Raw genomic sequence first — 23787 nt, 5'->3', positions numbered from 1 at the left:
GTCATGCATTTCAATTTTGTATAATAGGTCAATATCATAATTAGCATTGGAAGGAGGTACAACAAAAGGACAGAAAATATATATTTTTAAAAAAATTGTAAATACTTCAATTCACAATATAGAATAAAAAGGAGCTGATGGATGTGATCAGTTTTAGACTACATATATCAATAATATAACTAGAGTTTTCTGTAGAAAGATATAGGACTAGATAAATCAGTTCTAGAACATGAATACTAGGATTCTGTCTATACAAAATAATAGTTAGGGGCTAATTAACATATCCTCTTGAAATTTCCAGTTGGATTTGATGGGGAATTTGTTGACCATTCAGTCCCCTTTAGGTAAGTTTATATATCTTATATATATTTCTTTTTTTTTACAAAGACATACACAAAGATTTGTCGACAAAAGTATTGAAGCATTAAGATTAAGAGACATTTATTGAAATATGGAATTCCGCCTTTTCCATCAACGTGAAATATATTTGACACCTAAGATTCTGACACCTAACATTTTAATTTCCTCTTTAATAATGATTTAATTTTGAATTAAGGTGATATTTTTTTCGTTTCTAGCGACCGGCATTCCTTATGCTGTCTCAACACAACGCCTACGGATGACGCCTCTGCGCTGCATGGTTGTTATTTTCCTTTCCTTTCATTTATATGGTAATTTGCTAATGTTTGTTTTGTTCATTAGTATCTGTATGCTGTTTATAATGAATGCTAAAAATTTTTACAAAGAACAATCGTGCAATTGAGTTTCGCAAATGCATCTGTATTAAGACTATGGAAAGGAACCAAACATTTAATCAAGATCATTGGATTAGAAAAGACAAAGGAGTAAGTTTATCAGCAGCAAAAAAAATAACCTTGACGGCAAATAGTAAGAGCAAATTTGATTCTGCCGCAGAGCACTTCATTAGGGGAGGAATGTTCATCAACTTTAAAGAAATTGTTGATTGATATCCACAAATCATTAAAAAACCACAGTGTCACAATAGGTTAACGTTAATGAATATATCTGCCTGGCGGATTAAATGATTCACTTTTCAAGTATATGTACATAATGATTATTGAACACAATTAGACATTAACAATGGAGATAAATCAATCAACATGCATAAAGAGTAACGCTAGGTTAATGATAACACATTTATCATTTGGCTGTTCTTTTTAACATGTACTTTAAGATTATATCAGTGTGTGATTAGAAAACTTTAGAATGTGTATTAGCATATGAAATTCAAAAGGGGTACAGTCATCATAATTATCAAATTACTTTGTATTGTAAAAGTGTTTTGAATAATGTAGAAGTTCGTGCAAAAATAATTGCCGACGGTTACAATTAATCCTCATTTCACACTTTCAACCTTAGCACAAGTAGGTTATACAAGAGGTCTGTTGGCTATATATACCAAACTTACAAATGTACTTAGGTAGTCAACCAGCTTCCATAATTCTGGACAACAATTCAATTAAACAACAAATTCATTCTAAATGCATCGCATTAAGTTTAAGGATTCGTTTTCTATTGATCTTGGTATCGTTTTTATAACCCAATGAGTCCGTTTGCTCATATTCCCCCAACGCCAATGCTGTTGATACAATAAAATATGAATATGAGGAAGTTCTGGGAAAAACAATTTTTAAATTCTTTGAAAATTCTTTTTGAATATCAAATTGGAGAAAAATAATATAATTTTACAAAACAAAATAAAAAATAATACTTGTATTACAGTTTTTACTGAGTGACTTCCTATCTTATCATTTAAAATAAGTTTATCTTCCATTCGGTTTGTGGTCATTTGCAAATCTTAAAGAAAGCTTTAAAAACTTTAAAGCGTTTTTAAACAAGATTTATTCTTCAAAACTTGTCACCTCCAATTACAGTTACCATCATTTCTGCGTTCCGCAGACTTTTTTTTCTAAAATATAATTATTTCTGACAGGTCTCTACTCCTACCCCACCCCCACCCCCTCCTACAACAGTTGTGGGCCATTCACTGCAAATAATTTTACACAAAAAAATATCATCCTAGCTTTCCACGGTATTGATAATAAACATCTTTTCGTTCAAACTCATTTGAAAGTTGTTGTGTGAAATTGAACACTACCCTGATCCCTCTCTCACACACACACACACACACACACACACACACACACACACACACACACACACAAGCGCGCAATTTATTGTTATTTTGTACGAATTATAAAGGAGTGGTTGTATAATTTCATTTCATTCTCTTCGAACTGGCTTGCTTCCATATCATTTTAATATGATATTATCGTCCATTTTCTTTCAGAGAGCTTTTTTTACCTTAATTTTGATTTTCGAAATTGTAGTCAAGCAGCCAAACGCTAATATTTTTGACCATGTCCTGAGGTAAAACATTTAAAAAGACATTTTTTAAGGCACTTTATCATAACGCATTTTCGTGTAAAAATTTGAGCAATAAAAAACGCCATCACGCAGTGATATCAGTTTGTATTTATGAACATTTTTGGGAGAAAATACCAAATAATAAAACAACGTAGTACTACGTATATACATGTACAAATGCACATGCATGAGTGTTCTAATTATTAGATTGAATTTTCTAATATAAAATAAAATTCATGCAAGGAAGCATAACTTCTCACATATATCTCAAGAAGGCACTTAATCACAGTAATATATGCAATATAATTACAACAATAATTAATCATAGTTGAACCTTGCTCTAGACGCCATCAATATGTCAGAGAATGATTTTTGTAATGTTAATTGGCCATTGTTGTCACCTTTGAAGAGTGACAAAAAAACGTCTAGTATCATTGAAAGTACGCTTCTTTATAAAACCTGATTCAGATTTTGAAGCAATTTGATATTCATTGTCATTCTTTTCTTTACATTGAGACATCTGTAATACCTCATAATTTAAGTTGGGACTTTTGTAGGTTTTTTTTCGAAACTAAAGATGCCATATCTTTCAATCTTTGAAAAAAATGAAATAACTGCATTTTTTTTACTATTTCATATTTGATATAAATATAAATACAGATAACATATTTTGTTCACAAACATATTTCCTGTGATGTATTATGCCGTAGTTAGTATCCAATACTCTGAAAAATAAAACGTTTTTATCAATAGACAATAATAATAATACATAAAACACCTTTTATGTTTTAGAAGCATTTAGTAGGAGTATTGATTCATCACAATGCATTATGAGTTTTAAAATTGCATACCTGTAAACTAATGTTACAAATTAAAATGGTTGTAATGTTATCACGCATTGAGAAAATAAATTTAAAGGTTTTTTTTTTAAATTAAATGCTTACGTGGCTTCCCATAACTTCCTCCAATAGCTCCTACAAAGAAATTTAAAAAAAAACATAATTAATACATTGTCTTTGTAATCTTTGACAATTTACATTTCGTAAGTTTTGAGCAACAAATGTGTGTGTTTTGCATGATAAAAGACAATTTTATACCCCCTTTCCTGCCCATCAATCCGCCATGGCCGCCTCCTATTAGTCCACTTCTTCCACCAGCAATGTATCCAGCACTTCCTGAATAATCGTCATAGCCATATCCACCTCCGATTCCACCGATACCACCAGCACCTCCAATACCACCAACTCCACCTAGTCCGCCATATCCTCCACCTAGTCCGCCATATCCTCCGCCGAGTCGACCATATCCACCTCCTATCCCGCCGTATCCTCCTCCAAGGCCGCCATATCCTCCTCCTCCAAGACGGCCATATCCTCCTCCTCCAAGACCGCCATATCCTCCTCCTATCCCTCCATATCCTCCCCCAATTCCACCATATCCTCCTCGTATCCCTCCATATCCTCCTCCTCCGAGTCCACCATATCCGCCTCCTATTCCACCATATCCTCCTCCTAGTCCACCATATCCTCCTCCTCTCCCGCCATACCCTCCACCTATTCCTCCGTGACCTCCCCCCATACCGCTATATCCACCACCACCATAATATGTTGCAGATACCGCTACGATTAGTGTGCAGAAAATGAAAGTGGACCTCATTCTCTGGCGAAATTAAGAGCAATTACTGTTGAATCATTAAAATTTATTGCCAATTTTGGTGAATGGTAGGTTTGTTGCTTATTTGTGGGGATGTAATTTCGTGGATGCGTCGGTTTTCAGTTTACGTATCAAAGAGTACTCTTCCTAAATTTGTTTTCGTTAAGGATGTAAATTGGGGGGGGGGGGGGCTCTACCACGAATGCCACGAAAATTGAGCCAACACGAATTCTAATGATTCCACAGTATTTCAACAGACATTCAAATGTAGCAGAAAAAAGTTCATTCTTATTTGTTATTTGTATCATTTTAGCGACCAACTGGCCTGAAAATTACTTGGCGTTTATGACTAAAAAAACATGGAAAGCATACGATATTTGAATCAGTGAAAACAAATAGGAATTTTAAACGTCCAACTTTCTTTTCTTTCGATGATTATAGCTCATAAGTTAATGGTATAAAACTTGTGTTCATAGAAACTTGTTATAAATCGGAACTATACACTTAAAAAATTAGCTTTTGTTAAAAAATAAAATAAAATGATTAAATCGTAATATTGATAGCGAATTATATTCCATCAGTTAATTCTCTTACCGATGTCTCGTGGACTGGACAGCTGGTCTTTGGGCTAGAGGACGACCCATCGCTATTTATTGAACACTGGTCAGAAACATCGTGTGTTAACCTGTCAGGAACATGTGTACATCTGACGATTAGCAGACACTGCTCTTGTTCACTTGAAAGGTAAGATGTTTTATGCAGTGACTCCTGTTATAACTCTTTCAAAATGGACCAAAAACGTCGTACTTTAGAGTTCATTGTTTCATATCAAAATTTGATTCTTATTTTTGTAGATAAGTGCTATTTGTTGTAGCTGTTCTATCTAACACGTCTTCAAGTTGTGTTTTCAAAGTTGCACATGGTATGGATGAACAGTCTGTAACCTTTCTTGATTTATTAGTAAATTGCTTGACGTACAAGTCTTAGATTGTTTGACATGTGCATCTCAAATGAAATTGTTCAAGAACTAAAAATATTAAATAACTTTTTAAATGGTCGCCATTATCACAGAGATAGTTGGTGTAAAGTAATATACGTATGTATTAAAACTGTGATAAAGTCATAGTAATGTTTTTTTTTTAATATTTATTCATTTTCATTTATATATACATGTAAAAACACTATTTTATTCAATGTAATTAGGCATCAGGCACAGCCTATTTAAGACATTTCTCTTCATCAAGGTCAAAGGAAACAAATTGGAATGTTCAATACTAGTATTCATAATACTATTCAAACTATAGCAAAGATTCAAATAAAAAAGAGAAGAAAATACGTGATATTGGAATAAAAAGAAAAGTTAAGACTTTTAGTAAATATTTTTTCACAGATATTTACTAAAAGCGTTTTGTTTCTGTAATAAACGTATGCACTGCTTTCAATATTTGAGTTAAAGAAAGTTGGCGCAGAAGATTGTAAGCTTGCAGGAATCAATTGGGATTTAAATGTTTATAACCTCGAAAAGTTACAGGTTTGAACAAAATTTATTACTCAAATATTGCAAGTTACATTATGTTTAGATTTGAAGTACATGTTTATTCGGTATAAAGTAGTACTCAAAAAACATAGTCAAATTTTTGACATGAGCTATTATCATTCAAGATTTATTTTGAAAAAGTGCATAATTAGTCAACTCTACGTCACCTCTCAATATTTTTTTTTTAAAAGCGACATTTTTTATGTTGAAATATGTCTTCTACATGGTTCAACCTTGTAAATTAAGAGAAGACCTAGAGACAACAACAAAATCATTTAAAAACAGCATCAAATACGTCGTATTGCTATATTTAGACCTATCATATAATTATAATTAAACTATTTTCTTTTTTTCACCCATTCCACTATCAATAGAACACAAATAACAGTTATAATTTAACCGATGGAATTCGTACTCCCCCTGTCCGCCGAGATGCATGCCGAATCTATACATCTTAATAGCTCACTTTTTTTGCGTCAATGAGATACATATAAAAAAAAATCAGACTACAGCCTCGCATTTGCCTTACATGTAGGTGACATTAAATATTAATAAAGATGACAGCTTAATTGTTTTAATATGCAGTCAAATGGCTTTATTTTCTGTCTATATACATGTATACAGTCAGTCGTAGAGGCCATGAATTTCATAATTTAGGTAGAGGAGTTTGTGAACATCATAACCATGCATTCAGTTTTTTTCCCACATGTGTCTGAGTGAAGAGGATTTTTTAAGATTCAAATGATACATTTCACCCTAAGACTATGTTGGCCCCGCCCTAGGGCCTAATCCCCTGACCCAGGGGTCATTAATTTCACAATTCAGGTAGAAGACTTCGTATACGTCATTACCGTTCATTTAGTTTTTAACAAATATACATGTATATGGGAGTAAATATGGTTTCTAAGATTAAATACATTTTTGTCATATGGTCATATTGGCCCCATCCTAAAGCCTGAACCCCTGACCCAAGGGTCATGAATTTCACAATTTTGGTAAAGGGCCTCATGGACATCATAACCATGCATTTTTTTCCTCAAATGGGTTGGAGTAGAGAAGATTTTTTTTTTAATTCGGCTTTTTTTGGGGGGCATACTTGGCCAGTGGCGCCCTGGGGGTAGTAGGGTCAGGAATTTCTCTTACCATAGAGATGCTTCACAACAAAAATGGTAACCATTGGCCTTGTACTTTTCAAAAAGAAATTGTAAATGTAAAATTGTTAACGCACAACGCTCACCACACGACGACAGACGAAAACAATTGCAATAAAGTCACCTTAGTGACCCGGGTGACTTTAATACCCCCAGTTTTGTTTCTTTTTATTTTAAACAGATCAATTGATTGTAATGAACATGTTAATTGTTAATACGTACAATATTGATCTAAATATTGGTTTTACGACCAAGTCAATATTTTGAAAAGTGAATATAACTAGTTATTTACTACATGTATAAGAACAAGATCGGGATGCTTCGAGCCAAGTACCGACACAAACGCAAAAAGTTGTTAGGGATTGCAAAGAAAAATATCTTCTTCTTTTTTGAGATTTGGTAAAAATTGCAAGCATGTGCTTACCATGTTTCAACGTACATCTAGATACGCCATTGCAGAGTAAACACATAATTATGTCTTAACTTTTGGTGTAGGAAATTATAATCATAAACCGCTAACACAACTTTATCCTTTTGGTAAAATTCAGAAAGCAAATTCTAACTATAGTTTTTTGCTTTTGTATTTTAAAGAGTTTGGAGATTTGGAAAGTAAATATTGCAAAAATGTATAATAAAAGTTATTTTTTCTTGTTTCAAGAAAATAACAAAACTGTACTGCATGTAACCATATTCTATATCATCATTTTATTATAACAAATAATAACAGAGAATCATATTCATCATAGAGTTAATATTGGAGCAGTTTCATCACTTGGTCTGGGGTCCTTGGTACGATTCCTTGGGGCTCTTTGTATTCATTGGCTGGATTCTTTATACTGTCAAACAGCAATCTATACGATTCATTGATAAGTTCCATAGATCTTTTCTTTATTGATTCCCTGGAAACGAAAAAAGAGAAGTAAAGTATTTTTATAAGCTTCTAATTATAATACATGTACATGAATCTTAACAGTTGACGAGGTTTAAAAATGAGTATCAATTTATTAGATTTCATTGAGGATGGCGAACAAGTTAACAACGGTTAACATTCAATTTATTTGAAATCTGAACTTTTTCTTTTACAGGGACATGGTCACCATTTTGGTCAAATTCTATTTTTATTACTTGCAATGCTTTAGGCAGGCATTTCTAATGATTAAGTGAAATTTGAGAGTTAGTCGTAGTTATAAACAAGACACACGGATCACAATTCTTTGTCATGTAAACAACGCTCGTGCCGATTTTGTTTACATAGGTTGAATACACCAGTAAAAAATATTTTTCAAGCTGATTTGTCTACTACCATTTAATTCACCGTAAGCATAGATAAACAGTTCATTACGTTTAACAAATTCATTTTAGATCTAAAACTGAAATTTTCACTCAACGCTCAAAATGTACTTAGTCTAAATAAAAGCTCTGTTTACATAGCAAAGACTTGTAAGCTCTGCAATTCACTTATAACTCAACAAATGACACTTAGATTTTGGTTGCCTATTAAAAATGCCATACTGAAGTATTGTTTACATTAAAATTGGGAAAATAATTTTTGATCAAAATCCTGACCATGCCCCTTTAAATTCTTACATGTAATTACAATGTAAGAGGTTCATACATTTTGTATGAGATGTTCGATATCAGAAAATGACATTTATTTTACATCAAAAAAAATATATATCTTAAAAAGCTTATTACAGTGATTTTAGCATTTTCATTTTTATCTTTATTTTTTTTCATAAACAAAAAAATGTACTATTATAATGGTTGTATCTTTTCCAAAGCTCTTACCGTATTCGAGCACTTAAAATAAGACTGCACTGTGGTAGAACCAAGGCATCTGGATTGGCCAGGAAGCTGTCAAACTGCATCTGCACAACAATAAGAAAAAGAAACACATTTACACAACGCTTTTTTAATTAGCTTTTTACATTTGAGCTACTTGACTTGCACATGTATATTCATAAAACAAATTGTATTGAATCAAAAATTTAATCAAACGAAAGAAGTTACGAATAATTTATGCCAACAATTAACATCATATTAGCAGTACAGTAACTGTTTTCTCAGTAGAAATTTATGATATTTTAAAAGAAAAAAAAATGAATTTCTTTCTTATCTTTACAATACAAAATGTATAGATCTGAAAAAAGCATGCCATTTCTTACCATTGCAGATTTCAATGTCCCAGCATCCATGCCTTGGAGAGAAGAGAGAGGACCCTGAAGATATAGGTCAAAATATCCATTCTAAATAATCATCAGTTACTTGAAGAAATGTATTAAATACAAGTTTAAAAAATACATTATGCAATAAAACCATTTCATATACAAGTCTCATAAAAGCAACATTATATGACAGATGTGAACTAAGTAACGGTACCCTGCATTACCTGTTTTGGCTGATAGGCTTGAACCATCTTGTAGGCCTCTGCCAGCCCAACCCTATTCAGTACCATTGCTGCTTGCTCATTTACTAACGTGTCCAGCTGTGCCTCGACCTGGAGATGAATGTCAACAACAAAATTTTCAAGTTTTTTTTTTGTGCATGTTTATTCATAAAATTTCAATTTTTGACCCAAAGACCATAAAATATGAAGTCAGATTGATTTTGAATACCATCTTCTATTTCTGACAGAAAGGTTTGTAAAATTGCCAGTTTGCAAAATTTGTAAATGCAATTACATGATCAAAATATCATTTCTTTTTAGGAAATTATTTAAATTTTAGTGCATGTAATTTCATGACTATATTATTTCAAATGCTGACTTTTTTTTTCAATTCTTGGAACCAGATCTCCTGCAACAAACCCCTAATGCACAATTATCTAAATGGCATAAGCAACAAAAGAGTAATAATCCGATGACTTACCTGGGCTTGCAGCATTTCTAATCTAGTGTCTGTGAATTCATACAGAGACAACGTGGTCTGCATGATGTATATACAGTTGATCATGTAACAGGCCATGTCTATGGCATTAAGTCGACTTGCAGACACTGAGCACATCTGGACAAGTGGATCCACTATACAAGACAATATCTGTAACCAAACGAAAACATGTCAAAATTAAGCCTGTAGAAATTTCTTCCACTAAAAAAATCACATAGCTCTGGACTGAAGCTAAAAGATTTTGTATTCAACCAATCACTCTAATGATTTGCTTTTTGTTCAATTATTTGGTAAGTTGTGAGTTCAGTTCTAAAATGATATGTCAAGAGATAGTCCTTTTATGGTAGCTTTTTTGATTAGTATGAGAAAACAAAGAGATGAGCCTACTAAGTGTTTCCATCCTTTGACATAATACAGGGGTTGACTTTTCAGTTAAGCTTTGCTATGATGTCAACTCATTTAACATATCATTTAACATTACAGTAATTCTAAAATTACTGACGTCTGATGAATATCTTAAAACCTGTTTAAAGTCCTGTTTCTTGTCATCAATAGCCACAACAGAGGCATCATGACAGGCAAGTACATCCTTCAACAACTGCATTGTCTGACTGAGTGCTGCTGGGGTTGAAAGGTCAGCCGGAGGTAATTCCACCTAAATTTATCCAAATAAAATTAAAACCATGAACTGTCAAAAAAGAAATTCATGAAGCATCAGCAAAGTATTCATAGCATATAAATTTTAATTTTCTTTTATCAAATCATGCTGACAATAAAATGAAATACAAATCCACACATCACAGAGAAATGATAACCACATCTAACTCCATTATTTCTAATTCTAATGAATTTACTAATTATTCAATCTAATCAAAATTAGAACTACCATCCACCCCCGGTTTAACCAACCGGGAGCGGAATGAAGTTAACAATTTAATTAAATTGGTAATTATTTTAACAAACTTTGCTGGTACATTGCACAGATTAAAAAAAAAATTGTCAAACCTTGTCAAGAAGTTTATTGGCATGACAATTGAGACTGTTGAAGAACATCCTGTGACTGAGATCTTGGATTTCTGTGATGGTAGTCAGCAAGGAGGCCTCCTTGTTCACTATTTGTCTGTGTTGGAAAAAAAATATCAAAATTTAAAAAAAAATCAAAATAATTACAATTAAATTTGTATTGAAATAACATTCAAAAATAGGAAACTATACAATTTTTTAAGTATTAGTATTAATAGTGAATTCTTATACTGTCATGTAGTTATATGCAATAGTTATAATTACAGCTCAATATTTTGCAGATAAAATTTAAGCACTAAATTTAAATTTTATTGATGCTTCAAAATACACACTTTATTTTATTGCATAATTATATGTCTTTAAAAGCAACCAAATCAACTCAAAATCCCAATAAAGAATATAAAGTTACTGTATTTAAATAACAAATTTTGATTAAAAAAGCTTATAAAGATAAAACTGTTGTGTTTATAGCAGATGGAACATTTCATGCTAGGGATACAGAATTTGGCCCCTTTCAAGAAGCTTAAAGTCAAAAGAATTCCATTGTTGCTGCAGAAAAAGAGATACATTGTACTTGTGAAATTTGATAGAATGAAAAAAACTAATGAAATTACAGCTGATCTTAGGTAACCATCTATTTCATGAACCAAAGTATCCAAAACATATACTTACCTATGCCCTCTATTTGGTAATCATATAATTGACAATTACTACACATGTATGTAAAAACAGTTATTTTGGACTTAATTTTTTTCTTCAAAAATTCCATTAAAAAGATATTTTTTTTCCTTTTTCATGGTGTCAGTAGGAAAAACAGACCTTGCGAAATTGGCAACTCTGACATTGATTTTATCAAATGGCTTACCCTATTGTATTGTGATAGAACTTGAGTAGATTGTTTAGCTTGTACAGTGTGACTGCATCTTGTTCGGACACCAATACTTGCTCCACCCTCACCTGAAAATGAAACAAGACTAAGACAATCACATGACTCTGCTTTATGCATATCAGATTTATCAAGACAAAAATTGATACTGCTAAATGTCAGTCTTCTGGAGAATGTTCCTACATGTATAATAATAACTGATACACACAATATAAGCCATAACTGACAGGAAAAAATATAAAGAATCACGTTATAGCAACAATTTCCACATTATTGCTTTGGCATTTACATTTTCCTCCCATAAATACATTAAAATTTCCAAAGTGGAATTCAAGAAATAATTTTGTTTGCCGGGGGTCTAAAGCCTTTTTAATAATTTGAGATCTTCCATGGGGGACCACCACCTCCCTTCCCCTACCTCCCCACCCCCCACCCACCCCCCTCTAGATCCATGTAAAAGGAGAAATCATGTCTTCCATGGTCTAAGTTTACCAGTCTTATTAACTACTTAGACTGTCAGAGCTGTGAGAGTAGCATACCTTGAATGGTCTACAGACGCCTTCTGTTATGTGTCCAAGTATATCCTGAACTTGCTCTGTGGTTACTGAAAATAAAATAATTCATGAATATTTTAAAACAGAAATTTTGAAAACTTTACCTTTAATCTGATTTACGTTTTCTTTAATTTGAAATCTTGACCAATGAATCTATCTAACAAAAAAAGGTTCAACCTAACTGTTGAACCTTCCGAGTACATTGATGAAATTCATTCAACTGGTATAAATCATAAAAGATTTATTTGCTTTTTCCACCTGTGCACTTCTTGAGCAGAGAGTGAACATATTCCTTTTCTGAGGCAGCTGCTTGATGTAACCATGCCAACATGTCTCCAACGTACCGCAGGGGATCATGGGAATGAAGTTCAATAGGTCGAGGGGTACCACCAGGTCCTTTAAAAATCATCAAAATAAATATTAAAATTTTTTCATATTAAGATTGCTATTCAAAATCATATTGAAATCTTTGCATTAGGTAATACATATCGAATTTTTCATAATGCATTGAAAATATGATTTCATATATTAAATTTCTTGTTCTTTAAATAGTCAAGTCTGCCATTGATTTTAGGAAGATAAAATATCACATAATTTTTTTCACATGTGCATAAATATCGTAATATGTATTACATGACTGAATACATTGAATTTTTTATCAGATTCATAATACAACAGGATAAATTTGCTTTACCAAACACTAGAACATCATTTTTGCAAAATATACTTTCTAGAATTATATTTTTAGCACACTATTAAAATTTAGGCTGAATGTACTGTCACATAAACATTTTTTGATCTGACCAGAGGTACAATACATGTATAGGTATTTTGACTAATCTATGATTACAGAACATATTCCAAACTTCTACTGTTATACACTCTGAAAGAAAACCAATGATAAAGAAACTTAGATTGTACTAAAAGCATACATGAGAGAACATTTGAATCAAAGTTAATATACTTTTGCCAAGCATACACTATGAATCCTTTCAATACTTTGATTTGGACCATATGAACCCAATACTCACCCCCTCTAGTGAGTGCATCTATAAGTCCTCTAACTACAGCCGTTCTCCTTGCTGTTCCATACTCATCTAAAGAATATCTAAAACAGAAACCAAGATTAGAAAACTGGCATAAAAAGGTCTGATTCACACAGCTATTTGTAGTACAATATGGGGATATTTTGGGCCATCAATCCAAAATCATTTTAAATGTAGTATACATGATCAACACACAGTCATATGGTAAGCAAAACAATGTAAATATCTATAAAATTTCTGAATCAGTCCAAATAAGTTTTAAGGCACTTTGACTTGAGTTATCTTTCCTGTAATACAAAAAACTATGCTGAGAATTCAACAGAATTGGAAATCAGTTAAATCCTTAAAATACAGGACTGAGTCTTATACAATTGATGTTCTTTAATGTATAAGCAAGACAATTATATGTTTTCAAGTCTAAAACTAAAGAGAGGGAATATTTTCAAATACAAATGCAAGTACGATATGTACATGTAGCATAGTAAAATCTAACATCAGATTAGTATGTATATGTATTACTTATATGTTCAGAAAGAAAATAAATTACATCTGTCCCTCACATATAACAGTTCTGCACACTTCTTACCATACTTACTGAAATATTCTTTTTTTTTTAATTAATAAACAATTCATATCTTTGTAAAGGTGATTTTCTGCACATATACGTAAACATGCAAGCATGTAATATATTATGCTAATATAATGCAAATGTAGACTTTTATATAATTGTCACAGATTTTCTGGTGATTTACCTAAAGAGCACTGGCCTGTCCTGCAGGGCTTCCATACTTTGACAAAGCATAGGGGAGATGTCAGGGGAATCTCCTGTTAAAGTTCTGCATTCATCTATAAGTACAATCCATAATATTCAATGTTATTTGCTTCACTGCAGAGTTAAAAATAATATATGGGTGCATGTGCCCAGCAACAGGATCATTTGCACACTTAAATGTAATGTTTTAAAATTTGTGCATTTATATATACCTTCTTGCCATTTGATTTTACATATTTCAAACCTTATTTATCTAAAAATAAATATGTTCATAAAATAAGATTATTCTGTATATGTTACTGTTATAAAATAAAATAAAAATCTATGTACTACATGTTTTTGGTAGGGTTTTTTTATTCTTAATAAGATACAAGTCATGAACATGCTAATTCAATGCTTTCAGATACTTGCATATACATATATATGCTACACATATCGATTAAAAGACAAAATTACAGAATTCAAAGGGAGCTTACTCTGAGTCCATCTGTATAATCTTTCAAAGGCAGATTCCTGATGAAGGGCCATTGCCTCCATTATTTCCAGACTGTACAGTAAACATAGCTTTTTTAATAACAGTTTTGTTAAAGATCAATGTTATACAAATAATGATTGTAGTTAAAGGCAACACTCATCAGATTTAAGCCCATGAGGGATGATATATTGCCCTATACGAAGCTGAGGGCACTTTATTTGTCCCAAGAGGCCTAATATAATCAACGTTGCCAAAAACACGGTCAACATACATAATAATATGAATACTTGATATTATAATAATAAGAACTATTAAAAACTGTATGCAGATTAACTTTACATATGTATCACAGCTTAGTTAATGCTTTTCACTAAATAGATTTGTGGAAAATTGCTCGATCCTACCCAAAATCAAACTTAGATATTGTTCTGATATATCTCTAAACTAAATTTTATTTCTGTACGTGCAACCCCTGCAAAGTAAATGAATGGAAACAGAAAATAATTGAAATTTTTCTAAGTCCAAGGGGCATTACTTTGTTGAAAATTGCTTGATCGTACAAACTTGACCTAGATATTGTTATGATAAATCTGTATACCAAATTTTATTTCAGTACATACAACCTCTGCAAAGAAAATAAACAGAAACTTGGTGGACTGACTAACAGACAGAGAGACAGACGGACAGCAATATGCCCTCCCTTCTTCGAAGAGGGGCATAAAAACAGCAACAATATTAATATCATATACAATGGCAAATAACTCTTAGACTAGTGGTTGATATATGACAACAATACAAGATCATTTTAAAAGCAAAATATGTGAAGAGCCATAGGGGGTCTCCATTCATTACCCATCTTATCTCTTAACTTTAATTTTGTATCAAATTATTTAGAATATATGTTATAAAATTAGAATAACCACGAATATCACATTTAACCCTTTCAAAAATACACTGATAATGTATTTAAGCTCAATTTTTACTCTTTTTAGAGTCTTTATTGAAGGTTATCATATATACATGTAACATTACATATGTCCATACAAACCCTGCAGTTTGTTGATTGGTCCTCAACAAGATTTTACAGTCATTGTGAATCGTCTTGACTTTATTTAAGCTGTTGAAAAACTCCTACAAGAGAACAGACTGTGTGTATGCAATTTATCTACATTTTTATGGACGTAAAGATTTGTTCATATACAATATGCAGAGAAAATTTGACATTTGTCAACTTGAGGTTTTTTTTTTGTCCAGAGTTAAGCGAAAATTAGATCATCATGAAAATTACTAGACATAAGGTACCCATGAAGGTCAAGATCTTGTAAATCATTCCAGAGTGTCTTATTGCTCTAGAACCATAATGAGTCATTCATTGATTTGTTACATCTTTTAACCGTAGTTTACGGTCTTAAATGAAATATGTAGAAAATGTAGCAATTTCTTGACATTCTATATACTACATAATGGGAAAAGTAATCCTGATACCTATATTCAATCTGACGCCATTTTAAACCAATTTTACCAAAAATTCAAGCCCTGATACACTCTATAACACAAAGCTATTGTTATGAAGCATCACTGAAAGAACTTATATCTTGGATTTCATAAACTTGTAGGCACCTTTCATTTTCTAGATCTTAACCTTAAAACAGATCACTTACTTGGCTCAAAGACCCATCTCGGTTTCCACGAAGGGCTTTAACCTCATTTGGTTTCAGTTGAAATTTATCCAGAAAAACATCAGCCACCTGTAGTTTCATCTGCACCTTTTGACTGTAATTATGAAATGTATAATAGTCATCCATGAAACCAATACAGTAACTGAATATTAAATTAGCTTATAAATATAAGGATGATCTATTATAAACAGTCATGGGTGGTAGACAAACCTCTCAGCATGAAGCTTAGTAGTCTGGGATATCAAGTCGTGTGTCTGTTCTTTTGCTGCCTGAGGAAATGAACATTTATTTCAATTACAATTCTGCATCATCATAAGACTGAATCTTCGAACAAGTAATGCCAACATAGGATCTAGTCTTATAAGATTAAATCTTAAGATCTGGTATTGCAAGTGAACAACCTTTTAATATCATTAATTTGTATAAATACTACAAATTAATATTTATTGGAGATACTTTATTTTATAATGAATTAGTCACAAACTAGCACAAGATGACTTCAATAGTAAAGGAAAAAAATCTAAAGACTTTAGCATTAAAATATGAACATTTTCCTTTATCTTTATATAGTCTAAGAGCTCTTGTCTAAAGGAGGTAAATATAGCCTAAAAATGCACACAACCATCGAGCACTCTTAAGTACTTCTTCCTGATGGAAGTTATTTGGTTGGAATTGATTTAAAAGCAGAAGATACCTTCAGACGTGATGTCATGTCCTGGCAGCAATCATTCATTGCTTTCACATCTGCATACACACTGTCAAGTTGCTAAAAGAATTAATTATTAAGACTTGATTGAGATTAAACATTTCAGATTTTTTTATTCAAACAAAGTAACACAGGAAAAATGGGAAGCATTTTGGTATGTTTTTTAATGTCAGTACAATGAGAAGATCTTAAGTCAATATCTATGATACATTTTGTATGCACTGTCATTTGATATTTTTCATCAATGTGCATAGCATTACAAAAATGCCTCTTTAAAGAACCATTATAACATGTATAACAAGACCTTGGACTTTCAGAAGTACAAAGCTATCTATTTCTTGCGTCAAAACAAGTTAAGAATGACGCTGTTTCAAGCGAAATATACACAGATTGCATAGTCTTAGCTCAAAAGCCAGACAAATTGTGTTTATTTCAAAGAGCCATGGCTGAATGGCCAACAATGAAATAGACAGGCCTACGTCACATTGCTGTTTGACACAACTACCAAAAGTCCAAGCTATGTTATAACGGTTCTAATTATAATCATCATGATTATGAATTTAACAATAGAATGTAACATAATATACAGGGTTATTTTATGTTACTATGTTATTTTCGTCCTTCACTTGCAAACAGATTTACCATGTCTTAAATTGTCCAGACAAAGATGTGTTAAATGAAATAGAATTTGAGACGTTGGAATACGTTGGAATTTTTCCTTGTACACAGTATTACTCTAAAAATGCTACAGCTTTCTAAAAACTTAATTCATGATTTCAGTACAAATTTTACTCAGTTTATTAAAATAATTCCATACCTCTTTAACTCCTTGAAAAGTTTGTAAAAACTCTTCATTAATCGACAGACTTCTACGTTCTATATCACTTCTGAGGTTTCTTCTAGTTCGTAAGCTATTTTCATTGAAAAATGTGGATAATGCCTTAAGTGATTCAAGCATTTCCTGAAATGGAAAGAATAAGAATGAACTGTTTCTTTGTTTGAAACTTATCAACCAAAGTTTCATAAGATCTCTGCAAACTCTGTGGACTAAAGTATAGAACAAATGATAACAGACATGCTTGAGCACTATACATTCATCCTAACTTTTTTTTTCTTTTAAATTCTAGTCCATTACCTCTCTCCCTGAAGGTTCACACAATAAAAAACCTATGGATATCTGGAATTTAACCACGACAAGCCAGCAAAGTTAATGTCAAATTTTCAACATGAATTAAGAAGGAGTGAGAAGATTCCAAGATTTAGTGTAGTTATCAGTACAAGAGAAGAGCTGAATCTGCACAGGAGTCGGCGATTTTATCAATTTGTTGTAAATAAATGAGAAACAAGCAAAATCCTACCAGTGAGCTTCGCGAGCGTAGCGAGGCTCACTGGTAGGATTTTTGCCTGTTTCTCATATATTTTCCAGAAATTGATAAAATCGCCGACTCCTGTGGAATCTGGGAGTCAAACCATTAATTAGCACAGTTTATTGTACCACAAAACGCAAGTAATTGTTCCATACCTTGTCATTGTCAAGTCTTGTTTCTAAAATTTTGTTAAGCTTTCTTGAAAGAGGATTAGCTGCTGAAGGAGAAGCAGAATCCGTAGTTGTAGCTCCATCTCGGTCTGTCATGTTGGCAAACAATCAGTGTTGAATTTACGCTTCCTTCTTAATCTTCATCACGGAAGCGCTTAAAACACGAATTGCGAAAACCCAGAACGCACATAAAATTTCCGGATAATTCGTTGGTCTAAATATCCTCCAAAATAGAAAGAATTATTTATATATCTTTGGTTTATATATATTTATATACAAGCATATTTCAAAAATTCTTATTACAGACTTTAAATAAAAACTGAATACTCATTCAAATTTTATACGCCCTCTACTTATAATATTGCATGAAATATCCTGCTTGCTGAATTAAGATCAAAATTCGGTGACCACGCATAGTCACAGATTTTCTTCATACTTGACAATTTCATAGACTTTAAATTGACACAGCAATTAACACTAATCAATTTCACTTGCGTTTCTTTTTTATCTACTGGTTTTCAAAGTTTTATTTTTGAAAATATTTAAATTTGTATAAATTATGATCTGCTTAGAGCAGCACTGTTGCACCTATTTACTCAAATGGACCCAAATATACCCAAATGAACCTAAAAATGATGACGAAATTAATTTTAGACAACTTATTTTTCATTGCTAATCGGGTTTGTCCATTTGAAAAAATCTTGAACCAAATTTTTCCAGACATGTGTACATGTTGCAAATAAAACGACAATTAATTGCTTTATTGTTCACGGGAGGGGGTGGTGGTTAAAGGACATGAATTGCTCGTGCAATTCTCTCAGAATGTTTGTTATAATAGTTAATAACACATTGATATGAAATGAAAGTTTCCAATTGCATTTTACATACCAGATTTTATCATTATGGCCCATGGGATAGTTTAAAACAATTTTCAAAGCATTTACGTGTAATTCAATCGATCATTTGGGGCGTTTTTATGGATTCCTGCCTCTTGGGTCCACCGTCTTGAGTTTTAGAATTACACGTACGTTGACCATATACACAATAAATAAATCGGCTGTGTTAAATGGCAATAACATTTTTTAATCGAAGGTATTCACAGGATAGATAACAAATAAGAGCCTATTTTTAGGGGTTTTGCACTGAATATTTGGGAGAATTCAACGCCTAATCTTCTTTGCTTTTCAAACATCACACACATTTTTTTGTGTCTTGCGTGTTTAGCGACAAAGTGGTAATTTTGCACCAATCGCTCCCTTGTAGCTTCACACTGACTAATTGTTATCCGGTTATATGTAATTTAGTAGTATTTGAAGAACAAAGTTCTTTGTAGTGCTTAAATTATTTACTTCTTTAGAAAGTTACGCACGAATAACACATTACATTTTGTATGCTTTCAATGTAATTGTCAATTGTGGCGGGGTTGGGGGAGTAAACCATAAAGAAATTCAATTTGGATGTAATACATATGCCTGTGTCTATCTTCTATTTTTTCTTGTTGATAAATCAATGACTGAAACAAATAAAAGTTGTACTCTCCTCTACACATGAAATCGGCAGGTTCAAAATGGGTCTAGACTCCACTTTAATAAATCAATAATCAAAGTACTGAAGTACTGACGGGAGTTGATTTTATCGATTATTATTTATTTTAAAATCATCGATATATGTTATTTTGCATGCATGGCAAGTAAATGCCTGTAAGTATTTGAATTACGCACATTTTTATAATATGAATTCTCCTACAGGAATTTTGTGAAAATCCAATATCAATCATGTTGTGTAATATTCAAAGAACTATTTCATCAAACTACGTATCAGTAATCGAAATAGTTATGAGAAATTGTATGGATCCAAGCAAAATTGAATTCTAGTCTCGTTCAACCAGACTCTCAGCTGTGTCCGTTAATCTCCGACAAGCAAGAGAGACTCTCTGCTTGTCGGAGATTTACGAAGACAGCCGAGCGTCTGGTGGAACGAGACTATATTGAACTCTGGCGTAGGAATACATAAAATGTACGATTTTAAAAAATATCTAAATTGTTCGTACCATTTAAAATCTGACTATTTACAAGGTATCTATAAATTAGTTTCCTTAAAAAACAATGCTTAAAAACTCATTACATCGAATTTATTGATTAGAACTAAATGTTTTCCGCGGTGTTGATTTGTGCTTAGGTCCAAACACTGTTTCACTTTCGGTTTGCTTGAGTAACTGCATAGGAGAGTTGATTAAAATCAACTCCCAAAAAATGAATGAAAGGGAGAATAACCTTTAAATAAACTTTAAGTACTTTTAGGATGGAGTTTAGAACCATATATACAAACTGTTTGCAATTTAGCACGGTAAATTGTCAAGTAAGATTAAGGTATAAAACGCCGTGACCTTAGTTTGGAAACCTATGCTTCTTAAATTTACTTTATGAAAGCACGTTACTGACCTGCCTCGTAAAATTTTTAGTTTAAACAATGTCTTCAAGTCAAAAATAAATATTTTAGCAGCAACTGGATTTGGTTCATTTTTATTGCTCAAAGTGGGGGATATATTTATAATGCATTGTACGCCCCTATCCTTTAATATTTTCCTATATCATTATGTGAAGCACTTCTTAAGATATTATTATACTGTTATTTATTTCAAAAAGGCGACAAGATACAAGAATATAAAATGACTCTCTCAATGAATATATAAACACACTACCTAAAAATTACTGTAGATTTTGAAACACTGTCAGTGGCGGATAATTATACCAGACTGAGTGCAACGGTGAATTTTTTGCATACGCTTAAGATGTAGTTTTGTAAAAATCAGTGTTAACCAAATGATAGACCATTGGTTAGAAAGTAAAAGAAGTTCTTTTATTTCGAAAATTGTAGTGGTTCTAAAAAAAAAAAATCCAATTACAAAAAATTGTAAGTACTAGTAATGATATACAATGTATGCCGAATCAGCTTTGTATGAAAAAATATCAGAGAGTTTCGAGTCCCGTTAGGACCGAGAACTGATATTTTTTTTTTATAAACAAGTTTTTGAGGCATATATCATACTTAAAACACATGTGCTTGAGGACGTAATCGACCCCCCCCCCCCCGCAACTTCCACCCCCCCCCCCCCCGTATATAGACCCCCGGGACTTTCTTCATTCTCTATTATTAAATTATCCTTTTAGGACATATTTCTAATCTAATTTATACATTCATTGCACAAAATTACCTAAAACAAACACTTCATAGGGTCTGATTTTTTAAAAAATGTTTTTTAAAATGAATGAATAAATCAGATTAGAAAAATGTCATAAAAGGATAACTTGATTTTCAAAAAGTGTCAAGTCCCGGGGGTCTTTATAATTGGTGGTTGGGGGTGTTGGTGGTGGTGGTGGTGGAAGTGGGGAGGGCCGGTGTTATATAGTGCCTTTTCCCCCTAGCCATCTTTACCCCCGGAAAAATGGCTATATAGCAGTTCTTCCCCCCGGAAAAAGTTCTTTCCACCACGGAAAGCTGACTATATAGTGGGCTTTCCCCCATTTTATAGCCAGATTACCCCCACGGAAAACCTACTATATAGTGGATTTTCCCCCATTTTTACTTTCCGGCCATGTTTATTGCGGAGCACTCGTGACAATAATTTGCAATAACTGATATGATATTAATTTCTCACAAAAAGGATAATTATGGCATTTATTAATACATAGAATAAAATACATGGTTTTTCAAGTCCAAATATGAACTAAGGCATGCGCCTTCATAACATGCATGTGTCATCATCGTTTATTTCACCTGTTCTCACCCCTTTTTGGAACACCTTTTACACGGATTTCGGAATACCTCGAATCTTTTTCATCTATAATCGATGCTTATCCACAGTTTTGACTTCGACGTTATGAACACGCGAGAACACATTTGAGTGAAAATACGCTGGTTTGGAAATTTAATTTTCCAATGTATTACCATCAATTTATAAGCTTCTCCCAGGGAACTAACTGACCAATCTTGACTTAATTTTGTAGAGGAAGGTAATAAAAAGTGGAAATGTATTACTCCCTTCGTCCAAAAGGTTATCAATTTTAAATAAATACCGTTAGAATTGACGATCTTAAAAACAAATATATATTTCTTCTGCCAAATATCAAACGGGAGACAGGATGCAATGATATGATGAGAAACTGAAATGTTTTAGTTTTACTTTGATTGATGGGGTTCTAAATCATGGGTAAGGGGTATTTTAATTATGTATTAAAAGCATTTGTGAAGTTAGTGTTTACCATTTCGTTTTAAGGTTATGCATATTCATATTTTTTAGCACATTTCTACGAAACGCGAGATATTTTGATTTAAACATTTTAAAAAACAATGAAATGTCTTCACAACCAGAACAATGTCGGTATCTTTGCTGGTTACTTTGGAAAATGTGAAATGGATCCTGAACTAACTTTATGTTTATATTGTCACTCACTATTTGCTAATTTTTCCACTTTTAAGTTTGCAACGTGATTTATAAATATACAATTTTAAAAACGATGCCATATAAACCAAGATGTACGATTCCATTACCTAAAAGTTTATACTATTTGTTTCATATTTTTGCAATAAAGATTTACTTGTGTATCATATTATTTCTTCGAACAATTAAACAAGGGTAATTAAAAATACAAAACAAAAACAAAACCTCAAATCAAAGTACTGAAAGTACTGAAAAAAAGCGCTAACCTAGCTAAGTTCTAAGAAACTTTACTGTGTGCAAGCGTAGACGGAAATGAGCCTTATTGAAATTTTGGTTTATGTTTAATGAATAACAATTTAAAGTATCGAAGGCCAGATTTCTTTAAATATATGTTACTTTCTTAAGATGATGTGAATTAAAGCTGAACACGACTTGTATATGGATACTTGCCTGAAAAAAGATATGTTAAAATCACGAATTATACCTTTTGAACAGTAATTTATCACAGTTTTTGACATTTTCTTGCAAAGAATCGATTTTATTTTTCTATATTTTAGCTTCTGAATACGCACTATATTTTTTCATCACTGCATAGCATCCCGTGCTAATGTACGTAAGCCCCGCAAACCAATCGTATCTACTCGGCCATTTCCGTCACCCAGATAACTGGTTCCCTATACCTCTTACCAGTTTAAATGATGTATATTTCTGCTCATAGAGGGCAGTTATTCCTTGCACCGGAAATAGAAGTCTAACAACAATAAAGCGCTGAGCTATGCTTAGCGCTTTAAAAACAACCAACACATATATTGTGATGAGCTGACTTTTTTAAAAATATAAGCTTGTTTTTCTAATCAACTAACAAGTAAAAAAAGTCGTATATGCGCTTATGTTGGTTATTTTGATTTTTGATTTCTCCTTTTATGAATAAACGTTCATTGATTTATTTATCTAATTATCTATTATATCATTAGTCATCTTATGAATTGATTAAATGTTTTGAAGAATAATGAATTTTACCCGCGTACCTTTTAAAAAAATTTTGTTTGTAAAT

At 32.2% G+C, this 23787-nt stretch overlaps 2 protein-coding genes across 2 annotated transcripts; both read right to left on the bottom strand.

Moving 5' to 3' along the window:
* Positions 1-2487: 2487 nt before the first annotated feature.
* On the bottom strand, positions 2488-4767 carry LOC128161174 (ctenidin-3-like). The gene is made up of 4 exons (XM_052824400.1): positions 4636-4767; positions 3486-4047; positions 3333-3362; positions 2488-3113 (listed from the first exon to the last, which is right to left on the bottom strand). Exons 2-4 carry the CDS (start codon positions 4042-4044, stop codon positions 3088-3090), a joined length of 615 nt encoding a protein of 204 aa, XP_052680360.1. The 5' UTR covers positions 4045-4047; positions 4636-4767; the 3' UTR covers positions 2488-3087.
* Positions 4768-7405: 2638 nt separating this feature from the next.
* Positions 7406-18437, bottom strand: LOC128161299 (conserved oligomeric Golgi complex subunit 6-like). Its single transcript, XM_052824556.1, has 19 exons — positions 18278-18437; positions 17573-17716; positions 16744-16815; positions 16260-16318; positions 16032-16143; positions 15419-15501; positions 14372-14442; positions 13876-13969; positions 13109-13185; positions 12336-12473; positions 12063-12127; positions 11503-11594; positions 10620-10734; positions 10138-10269; positions 9597-9764; positions 9119-9226; positions 8895-8948; positions 8518-8597; positions 7406-7628 (listed from the first exon to the last, which is right to left on the bottom strand). Exons 1-19 carry the CDS (start codon positions 18386-18388, stop codon positions 7478-7480), a joined length of 1926 nt encoding a protein of 641 aa, XP_052680516.1. The 5' UTR covers positions 18389-18437; the 3' UTR covers positions 7406-7477.
* Between the last annotated feature and the right edge of the window lie 5350 nt (positions 18438-23787).

This window comes from Crassostrea angulata, chromosome 8 (assembly GCF_025612915.1).
Source record: "Crassostrea angulata isolate pt1a10 chromosome 8, ASM2561291v2, whole genome shotgun sequence".
Lineage (NCBI taxonomy): Eukaryota > Metazoa > Mollusca > Bivalvia > Ostreida > Ostreidae > Magallana > Magallana angulata.
The sequence above is the reverse complement of the archived record's forward strand: the minus strand, read 5'-3'. Positions and strand labels throughout refer to the sequence as shown.